Raw genomic sequence first — 11,690 nt, 5'->3', positions numbered from 1 at the left:
CTTTTGATCCTCTAAAGTGTGCCTTGCGCAACTTACAATCACCAAGATGAATGTACTCTTCAAACCATTTATTGTGGCATGACAAAACACTTGAAACACACACCCCTTGTCGCAGTTCAAGGCAGGCAGCAAGGACAGATCGCTTACCAGTGACTGTAGTTCTTTGAGGGGTCATCTGTGCAGTCATGCATATAGGGAAGCCTGTGCAGTGCATCCTCGGAACGTTCTAGAGCTAGAATCTCTAAACATGTTTTGGTGGCAGGGTCTGCCCCTAGATCCAGTGTGCATGCCCAAAGGGGCAGACTTGCATGGTCAGTTCAACTGCTGCAGTGGTAGCATCTAGCAGAATGCTCTCCAACTGAGCTAGGCTTCTTTTCTCATGTTTCTTCTCTCTCTGGTTTTTAGTATGTTTTTTCCTGAATGTTCTGCTTTTTTACTTGCATGTGGTCACCCTTTATGGTGCAGCAACCTTCCTTCAAGAAGTGGACAGGGCAATCCACCCATGAGCAGAGGGTTGGACTCAATGGTCTTATAGGCCCCTTCCAATTCTATAATTCTATACCCCTTTGGGCATGTGCACTGGACCTGGGTGCAAAGCCTGCCACCAAAAATGTCCAGCTTCTAGCTTTAGAATGCTCTGAAGATGCACTGTGCAGGTTTTCCCATGTGCCACCTGCACAGACACCACCAAGATCTGGAGGTGGACTCCTTTCAGCTTGGCATGTCACAATTTCAGCAGGCCTGTTCTGAAGGGTCTCTACACCCAATTTTATTTCAGCATGAATGTAAATGTACTGGGAAAGGTTGAACAGCACCTGACCTCGGAACAAGGCTACTGTCATGAAGAGTCGGAAGCAACTGAACGAATAAACAACAATCTCTCTCTCTCTCTCTCTCTCTCTCTCTCTCTGATCCAATAACAAACTTTTAACCCTCATCTGGTCTCCAGAAAAACCTACGAAATGACGTATTTGGGGTCTTTTTGAACCCCAACATAAATTCCAATATATTTGGGGGTATAAAATGTCCCACGATACCTCTTTCTTTGTTATTCATCATAATGAAGAGTGTTTAACAATACCAAAACACCCAGATCCAGAAAACACACAAGCACGTAAGGTGGAATGTTTGTTTTGAATACACAGTAACCCCTCATTTTTGCATATAGAGTAACCAACAGCATTTCTGAATCTTCAAACATCAAATATTTTTACTTTCAATTAGAAACAATCAAAACAATGTTTCTGAACCAAATATGGCAGAACACCAACACTAACTTTCATGCACTGGGAACAAACACATACAATTATTTTTGAACACTAGAGTTGTTCAAGGAGAGGATAGGATTTCCCAGCATCACAGCACCACCACACCTTTATGCCGTATTTCCTGGTTTGCTTGGCATGTATTGTTTGAATGGACATCACCCCCTGAACTCCCCCAGCTGCTCATCAACAGTGAGATCTGTCCCTGGCGTGAACCACTTGGGGAGCTGCTTCACAAACATGGTCCAGGTATCCAAAAGGCAGTGAGCTTGTCAGTAGCTCTACAAGTCTCTCTTGTTGCTTTATTATCAAACCTCATGAACCTTGTGATGGTGTGACCTTCTCCACAGGATGCTGATATTTCCCCTAGCAGTTACAATCAGCATTACAATGGATTTTAGCATTCATTTTCTCAGTGTTTGGGTGAGGGAGGGTTTGCTCCTCTTCCTGGCACTCAAAACAGTCCAAGATCACCTGCAGTTTAATCAAAAGGGCATGGACATTTTATGCGCCAATTTGTTAGATTGCGCGGGATGCTAAAAGCACACCAATGGCAAAAATCCGTAGATTTCATGGGATATTTTATGTCCCAGGCATTTTCTGGTTTATAGAAAGAAATCTGTAAAAGGCAGGCGGCTGAAATTTGGGAACGTGGTTTACTGCTATGTAGGTAACAATGTCCTAGAATTACTAGATTGTAGGTCTATTTATGTGTAAATTAAACAACGCAATGTGAGCCTGAGGAAGGCATGTGCCCCACAATACAGGATGAGAGTTAATCACCCTCCCACCTCTGGAGTACAGCCTTTCAAGCAACTACCTCTGGTACTGACTTGAACAGGACTTAACTTCCAACAATGTGCTTAGAATCCACAACTCAATTTTTCCCGAACAGGAGGGAGATGTTCCTCGACTGCAACTCCCATCAACCCTTTGCAGCACAGCCAATGTTGATGGATGATGGGAGCTGCAGTCCAGCATCTGGAAGGCCACACATTCCCCAGCAAATGTTTTCCAGCAAACAGTTCTGGTGCAAAATTGCAGCTTTAGGGGGCCCTGATCAGCTGCGCTGCTTCAGTGACCTATTTTATGTTTTAAAATCTGCCTGCTTCCTTATAAGTGACATTGTCACATAGATCTGGCTAACCGATGGCATTACTGAGGACAAAGCTAATTCAGAGTGAGGGCAATGCCTGAATCACTGTTGCTAAAAAGCAAATTTGAGGAAACAATGGTACTAAAGCTGCTGCCAGTCAGGACTGAGAAAAAGCTCACAATGAAGAATTGCCATCACCTCAATTCCTATTAGAAGACAAGTTCAGGCTACCTGAATATCCAAAATCACCCCACAAATCACCAAAGGGGATGTGTTTTGTATAAGAGGAAAAAAGTCACAAGAAGGGTGCCCCCTTCCAATTTCAGCTCAGCCCTAGTTTAATTTTCCATGACACATGGAATTGTTTAAAAAGTAATTAGCTAGAGTCACTTGAAAGTGTACCCACTCCTTTTCTTCAAGAATTATTCTGTACAAGGAAGCTCCTGAGAACCTTGCATATTGCAGAGAAGAAATATACAACAAAAATTGAATCTGGAATTGACTGTGGCAGGAAAAAAAACCCAGGATTACAAGATTTCAGATAACTCATTTGCTGTTTCTGGGTGAAAGGAATTTTAGATTAAAAGTTCCAGTAAGCTTATCACCACTTCTTAAAATGTTCCTAAAATCAATCTTGCTCTAACACAATGCAACAAGAATCCTTAAAAAGGGCAAGTAATTTACAGTGAAGGAATACCTGACTCACAAACAAAACATTAAGAAATGTAACTGGCACTTTAAACAAGGAAGCACAATGACATAACATTTTAAGCAGGATATTCACATTTAACTAATCAAGAAGTTGTTGTCTCTTGGAAGATGGCATGGAAAATGGGGTGACGACTGGCAGCATCCATTTTGACAAAACTATTTAATGTTGATAAAATAAGTAGGGGCCAGTTTCTGAAGTTAAGCTTGCTCTTGCCTGTCTTAATCATATTAACAAATCAATATATGCTACTTAAGAAAATACACAACATACAGCTGTTTTAACTAAAATAAGGGTGTATTCAGACCAAAATACATAGATCATGGACAGAGGGATTTCCCTGTTTTATATTCACAGAATTTAGCGTTTCCAAGTCTGGATAGAATAAGCAACACAAAAGCATTCACAAAAAATACAAAGAGCTAAATATTTTTTTTAGGTATATTCATAGTGCGTAAAAAATAATAATAATTCCAAGACACCAACTTTGAAACAGCAACGATTTTTAGACATAAGCCCTGCTGCACAGGGCAGAGAAAATGTTTCGAGTTCTTAGGTACCAGCATAAACTGTCTAGGACTGTGAGAAACCAATGCATTCTACCTTGCTAATACTTCGCAGTACCACTATTGTGGTCACAGGAACGATAGCATGCACCCAATACACTGCTTTCAGAAAGGCTTTCTATTTATGCAATAGGCTGCTAGCTGATGGGTTACTAGTAAGTGGAGATGTAGTAACACTACCAACTAGTAGCCCCCTACGGTGCCATGAAGCCCACCTGCATAAAACACAGCAAGTGCAAGACCTCTCCCTACTGGCCCTTGCCAAGCTCCTTTCTTTCTCAATAAGGCAATCTGGCCTGGCTGGAGGGTCAGGAAACTTTGTTCATATGCTGCAAATGGTCATTCAAATCGCCATTCAGACAAATACACAGTGCAACCAGATTATAAAGACTGGCCTGCTCAATGGACACATAATACATGTGCATAGTAGAATCCATAATATGAAAATACACCAGAAGTGTTTTATCGGAGGATCAAAGGTGTTTTGAAATAAGGGGACCTAATGCAGCTTTGTGGCGCAGGGTCAGATGTAGGGCATGCCAAATATATAAGATATGAGAAGTCTGGACAAGGGGATCTACAACTGGCAAATGTGATGCCTATTTAGAAGCTTTCCCTCCAATCATATTAAGTGATAACACAAGCCTTTAGCTGCCCCAGTTCCACAGGGAAGGCCAGATTTTATCCAAGAATAAGAGCAAGATTTTTTTTAGACAACCTTACAATTTGTGTGCTGAGAAATAAGCAAGCCATTTTACTGAATACAGCTATTATCAAAGCAAAACACCTTGTATCAGTTCATTTTTCACTCGGTATTCACACGAAAAGTAGCTTTACATTATTTTTTTAAAGCTACAGGTGAAGTAACGATTCACCATCTGCACTATTTTGAAAAGGCATCAGACTACTATAAAAATTTGACTAGTGATAAACAAGTAAGCCAAGATAGTGGTTGATCTGCATTTCTATTGCCTTAAAAACTATATTTGTTTCAGTAAGCAATTACAAAATGATAATGTTCCAGTTCAGCAAAGGCAACCCAGATATAGAAACAGGGTACCCTATAAGGATGCACATCTGCATTGTCATGCTCATACAGGCCACAACAGAACTGGCTAGATAAATCTTTTCATGTGCTTGAGATGAACATCCTCTTCTGGGTGCCCAGTTGTTATGTAACTAGTTGTCTGCACTGGACTGGGGCCAAAAGCAATTTTACAAAACATAATGTGCTTATATTGGTTAGCATGTGGTAACCAACAAAAACTTCCGTATTTGTGAAGCCGAAATTCACTCTTTCCTGTGCTTTATTAAATACTGCTAAATCAAACCAATGCTAAGCAAGTTACTGTCAGTGTGGTTGGCTCATTCTGGAGATGATAGTTATGTGATGTGCTTGGAATTTAACGTAACTGCACTTCCAATTTTTTTCTTTCTGTTTGTCCCTTGTGACATGAAAACGAGGACTATCTATGAATTGATCACTGGTGGATTTCAACTGGAAATTAATTCCTTAAAATTATTGCTTAAACTTTCCCCCTCCACTTATTTTGAAATGGCATTTGATAAAAATAGCTATTTTATATATTCTGCTAAATATTAATTATGCTGTTTATACTAATGTTTCAGCAATAAAAATATATTAATCCTAATTAAGCTTTTTGCATTTATTTTTCATTAGTCTGGAAATAAACCCTTTAAAAACTTCAGTCATTACATATGCTTTAAAATGATCATTGAAAGCTTGGACTGCATGTACAAGAAAAGCTACAATTTAAAAAAAAATAGGCTTTTCCCCACACAACACATACAGACTCAGAGGAGGGGAGGGGAGGAGGATTTCTTGCCAACTCTTTCCCATATATTTAGCAATAGCAGATTTCTTAATTCTGATAAACAAATCCCGCACATAATCCCATTTTCACTACAAGATAGATTAGGAAAACTCCAAATCTGAGATGCTGAATAGTAGTTCACTTCTAATCTGGTAATAGCTAGAAACAGGTCCACTCACACAGCTTGTTGTTATTGTTGAAGCAAAATGGGAGCTATTCAAACCTTCCCTCACGATATAGGAATTGATAGTCAAACTGAGATTGCTCAGAAAGTTTCATGAGACCAAGCATTAATCAAGGAAAGAGGGGAAAAGAAGGGGAGGTTAAATTAAGTGAACCAAGCTAGAGAGCTTTAAAAAAAACCATCGCAATTCCACTGTTCAGATAGGCTATTGTCTGTCTGCATTAATATGAATCTGCCTATGCATGCTGCTGTCTGTCACAGCTGCACTTCAAACTGCCATCTGCATTCTACCAAATGGGGTGCAATTGCAATGTAGGTAGGAACATTGTGTCAGGAGCAGTGTTGACAGTGTGTTGTCCCACACATTATTCCACATTGCACTGGTCATTCGACAGGTGCCAAAATACTTACACTAGCAGAGACCGCCTGCAGGAACAGTTATGTAACTGAATCAGCAACGTGCCATATGCTTCTGCGCATGCCAACCATTTAACATGGGCAGAGGGCATCCTCAATTTACACTAGGCTTCTCTGTACATGCCCAGACGTCTCCTGAATCCAATCTATGTGTATTGGCAAACTGGCATTCAGTTTGTTTCAGAAAATTTAATGGATAACAGATTCTGTCCATCCCCAAGCTGCACAAGAGCACAGCTATTTTCTTGCAATCCCCATTTATGTCAGTCAATTTGGAAATCTCCGTGCACATGTACAACAGTGTTGCTGATCTGTATCTGCTGTTCTTCAAGTAGATATTCTGTGCAGTCCCACATACGAAGTTTGCCTGCAAAAACCAGTTGGGACCTTCTAGGAAACTGGAAGACTAGGAGCTCTGGCTCTTTCATTCATCTCCCTCCAAGTCTCCTGTACTGGGGATAGAGACCAGGATGCATGACTGCACACAGTATCCGCTGTGGTTACAGAAAAGCAACCCTCTGTTCTTCTTTGAGAGTTCTGTGGCGTCCCACCTAAACAAAGTAGATTTTCTAGAAGACTTAGCCTTGACTACATAAAAACCTAGAGCATGTGAAGGTCTAATAAGTGCAAACCTTGTTTTCCCTGCAATTTCAAGAAGGGGAGGAAAGGAAAACTGGTGAGAAAACTGGTAAGGTGGTTTCTCCATTTTATGGAGAAACCACCTTGAGTCAAGCAATAGAACAGATTTCTCTGTGTAAAACTGTAGGTAAGGATAATCCATTCTATGTGGTAGCAAATCACTAACACAGTAGGCTGAAGTGAAAGCCACCAGCAAAGCTACTTTGTAGGACAATGTAACTGGCAAGTGGACAGGGGCTGGATCAGTTTGCTCATCAAAGATGCTTGGTCCCAGTGAGGAAAGATAAGGGAGCATTTTTACCAGATCTCATTTAACTAAGCTGAGAAAAGACACAGTCAACAGGTAGAATATAAAGTAGAAATAGTAGTAGTGCAGACCTCTGTGGATGATCAAGAGAGGCTATAAATCTTCAGGAAGTCCAGAACAAGAGCCCAGGACACAATCTCTGCATTCATTCTTCCTCTTAAAATGGACCCCATCCCACCTCCATCTACCGTACAATGCCGGACCTGATGAGCTTTCATTCATCAAATTTTACATTAACCATTTCAACCAAACCTTGTTTCAGAAACTTCAGAAGCCTCAATTACCTTCACAGTTCCAAATGCCAGGCTCAGGATGCACCCTCTTCAGCAGTTCTTTGGCATTTTTTTCTTGATACACCATTGTCAGTATAACATGGGACTGTACAGAATCCATGAAGAACTTTAATTCTTAGAGACATCATAGGTCCAAACGTGGCACCCAGATCCCAAGCAATCTTTGGGACTACCTTCCATAAAACCACTTGAAATACTAAGATCTGTGTATATTCACATGCATTTATGGATCTCTTACATGCACAAGGATTTTGTTTTATTTCAGTGGAAGGAGCTGATGTTATCCACACAGAAAGAGAAATGAACCTGTGAATTGACTTCCTCAATTAAAATGTATGCAAAAGCTTTTTCATATTGTGACTTGAAGAGTGGAAGAAATCAGCACAAACTTCAGAAGTCACAAGCCTGGAATAGATCACTTGATCAGGACACACAGATCTATGCAACTAAGGTTCCAAAATTATATTAATCTAATTTTATGAGTGGTGCTTACACTTTATCTTCCACAGTGTTATTAAACAGAAAGAAAATTTCACAATGCAAAAACAAAATAGTCTTAGTTAAGTATTAAGGACATAAGGGTCATGCTGGTTCAGACCAAGGGTCCATCTAGTCCAGTATTCTGTTCACAGAGTAGCCAACCAGCTGTCGACCAGGAACCTCCAAGCAGGGCATGACCGCAACAGCACCCTCCCACTCAAGTTCCCCAGCAAATGGTGTACATAGGCTCACTGCCTCTGGTACTGGAGGTACCACATAGCCATCAAGACTAGTAGCCACTGATAGCCTTTGATAGCCCATTGAAAAACATTGCTTAGTTGTCACATTTGTATCCCAACAAGGAGCTTAAGGGAGCATGCATGGAGCTATCCTATTTTCTCCTTACCTCTGAAGCATTTAGGCTGTTCATGACTGTCACAGGTCATTCAACAAACATCAGGGCTGAGCAGGTATATGAATGCAGGTTTCCCCACTCCAATATCATATGGACCGTACAGGAGTTTGATAAAATGAAGATGAGCCATTCTTAAGCTTTATTAGATCAGCCTGATAGGTCTTAAGACCAGAAATACTTAAGAGAAATACTTATCCCCTTATTAGAGATAAAATCACATGCCATGCCCCAAGGAGTATGTGACTCTACCAGGGGCAACAAAACAGGTTGGAATTTTTCTACCAGTCTTCATTAAACACTGATGTAATACAAATTGGAGTTTTGAAAAATCCTTTTATTTGTATTGCCAAGATATAAAGTACACCACTGCTACTAAATATAGCAAAAGGCTTATGCTGACATTCAGTTAACACTGTCTTGCTCCATATGACAGACTTTTGTTGCACTGAAGGCAGTGAGTTCCTTCATGAGGGTTATATGATCCTGGACTGCAAACCACTATAACAAAAAAATATTAGAACATTACAATGTCAGAAAATGCATTTATATGGTATTCATTATGACTTTAAACTTTGAATTGCAATCTGATTTAATTATTCATATGAATAAAGGTCAAATTGTGCCATGTCCAGTTAAAGGATTTCAGGTAGCAAGGCTGGGAAAGACCACAGCCAAAGAATCTGAGAGAGCCACTCCCAGTCTGAGTAGATCCTATGGGCTTAAATGGGCCACTGGTTTAATTCCACATATCCTGATCTACTTTTTGGCAGACACACTAGTTTTTAACAAAGCTTTAATAATGGCATAATGATTCAGATCATAGGATTTACTGAGATTTACTGAGTACGAAAACACCCACTGCAGAGGGTAAATGAGGACTCTAAACAGCAATGAGATGATACAGACCTACAGAGGCAGGTTGCTACCTGTAACTGTAGCTCTTCAAATGGTAATCTGTATATTCACATATATAGTTCTTCTTCATGGTCTCTGCCTCTGCGCAGAGACTCAATTTAGGAAACTTCTACAGCTGAGGAGTTTTGGTGGGAGGAGTTTTCCTCCACCATCCCAGTGAATTATGTCCCTAGCATGTTCCCACCTATTCCCTCAGTTCCTTGAGACCAACACCATCACCTCGGAACTGATAAGAAATACCTTTGGCATGACCAAAAGCACGGTCAGTTCTAGCCCGGACATCCAGTCAGTAATGTCAAAGATAAGTAGACAATGTCGACCAGGTTGCAGCACGGCACAGTTCAGGGATGGCAACACACCTGTTGAATGCGACCAACGTCGCTACAGAATGAGTAGAATAAGCTTGGACTGGGGTAGACAGTTTGAGCCCAACCAGCTCATACAATAGCCCAATGGTTTTGACGTCCCAGGAAGTAAAGTGCAGAGTCGAGAGAGGATGGCCTTTGTGCTTTCCACCATAGCACACAAAGAGGCAAGGTGAAAGTCAAAATTCCTCAGTTCTCGACTCATAAAAGGCCAAAGCACAGAAGACATCAAGGATGTGCAGGGTCAATTCCAGAGGTGTAGATGGGGACGTAAAGAAAGCGGGCAAAACAATGTCCTGATTTAAAGTCAGACACAACTTTTGGCAGGAAAGCAGAATCAGGCCTGAGCACAACTTTATCCCAGTGAAAGGTAAAATAAGGCTGCTCTACTCTGAGTGCACAGAGTTTACTGGCACAGCATGCTTATGTAATGTAATAGCCACCAAAAATGCTACCTTCCAAGAGGGATGGCGCAAGTCTGCAGTTGTCAGTGACTCAAAGGGCTTAGATGAAAGTGCCTTCAGTACCACCAAAAGGCTCCAGCTCGGTAGAGTGGACTGATGGTGCCAGGTTCCTGATCCCTTTTAGAAATCTCTTCGCTGTTAGATGTGAGAAGACTGAGAAGCCCTAAACGGGACAGCAGACAAATAAACTCTTAAAGATGACAATTTCAGTCCTTTTTCAAAAAAGGACAGCAGAAACTGGAGGATCTGATGCAAGGAACACCAGTGAAAACCTTGAGCTCAAGCAAGAGAGGAGAAAGCAGTGCATTTCCTCGCACTGGAACGCTGCGCAGAAGGCTTATGGGTGGCATTGAGGATCCTCTGTATCGCTACCAGGATCAGTTCAATCTCTGCTACCTGATCTTCCATGCCATCAGATGGAGAGTCACTAAGTCTGGATGCCAGATTTGGCTGTTTTCCCTGGTGAGAAGGGACGGATGACGACAGTATTGACCCTGCGCCATCCTGAGCAGTGGGGAGAACCAGGGCTGGCGAGGCCACCACGGAGTTACAAGTATGGAGTTGGTACCATCTGTCTCAATCTTTGTGAGCACTTTCATAATTAGAGAGAATGGAGGGAAAAGATGGAAAAGATAGAGCAACAGCCCATCCACTGGAAGAGGAAGGCATCTCCCAATGAGCCTGTGCTGTGGCCCGCCTGACTGCAGAAAGCTTGGCACACCACATTGTACTGTGTGGCAAAGAGGTCCACCTTTGGTATGCCCCAGTGCTGAAAAAGCATCCTCAAAACCAACCTGTTCAACTCCCATTCATGGGAGGTCAGTTTGGTTCGACTCAGTTGGTCAGCCAAAACATTGTCCACTCCGGCAACATGGACAGCGACCAGTCTGATCAGATGAGGTGAACTGCACTGAAAGATCTCTAGCATTAGAGCAAGGAGTAGAAAGGATTTCGTATCCTCCTCTTTGTTCAGGTACACACCAAACATCGTATTGTCCAAGATGACTTGGACCAGTCTGCCCACTAGGTCCAGCTTGAATGCCTGAAGGGCCTTTTCCACTCACCGTGAGCTCTAGGAGGTTGATGTGTTGACTTGCCTCCACTGTCAGTGGACCATGAGGCCCAAGCAACGAGCTCCCCATCCCGAGAGTGATGCAACCATAGTTACTACTCAGGATGGCAAGGGTTGAAGGACTGGCATGTCCTCCGATATGTTGGCTGGCACCATCCACCATCCACCATCGTAAGGAGTCCCTGACATCCTGCGGAAGCCACAGCTTGATCCAATGGGCTCCCACTCAGTATCGAAATTGCTATGAGCCAGTTCTGGAGAGGCCTCATATTCAACCAAGTGTAGTGCACTACAGATGTCATTGCAGCCATAAAGCCTAATAAATGTTGGGTCTTAAGAGCTGAAATGGACTTGTTCAGCTCTGCTGCCAATGAGATCAGCACCTCCAGTTGATCCTGAGGGAGAAACACTCTGCCCAAGCAGTAATCTAGCAGTGTCCCAATGAACTGCAGACTTTGGATAGGCTGTAGATGAAATTTTTCAAGATTGAGGCAAAGTCCCAAGCTCTGAAGGAGACTGCAGGTCACCTCTATCAACCAAAGGAGACGGCTCCATGTCAATGCTGCCAACAGCCAATAGTTGATATATGGGAACACCTCAATGCCTCGCATCCAAAGATGGGAACAGACCACCACGCCTTTTCTGAATACTCTCGGGGCGGTGGCAAG

The 11,690-nt window shown here is 42.1% G+C and overlaps 1 protein-coding gene across 1 annotated transcript in view; it reads right to left on the bottom strand.

Moving 5' to 3' along the window:
• Window positions 1–8,520: 8,520 nt before the first annotated feature.
• Window positions 8,521–11,690, bottom strand: part of ZPBP (zona pellucida binding protein) — a 54,542-nt gene continuing 51,372 nt past the window's right edge. Inside the window, exon 8 of the mRNA XM_084857701.1 lies at window positions 8,521–8,704. Within this exon, the coding sequence (XP_084713827.1) occupies window positions 8,613–8,704 (92 nt within the window). The 3' untranslated portion in view covers window positions 8,521–8,612. The remainder of the gene's footprint in view (window positions 8,705–11,690) is intronic.

Source organism: Heloderma suspectum, chromosome 5 (genome assembly GCF_057233095.1).
Source record: "Heloderma suspectum isolate Gila_16-S chromosome 5, 16-S_ref, whole genome shotgun sequence".
NCBI lineage: Eukaryota > Metazoa > Chordata > Lepidosauria > Squamata > Helodermatidae > Heloderma > Heloderma suspectum.
Note: the sequence above shows the minus strand (reverse complement) of the source record. Positions and strands in the feature narration are given on the sequence as shown.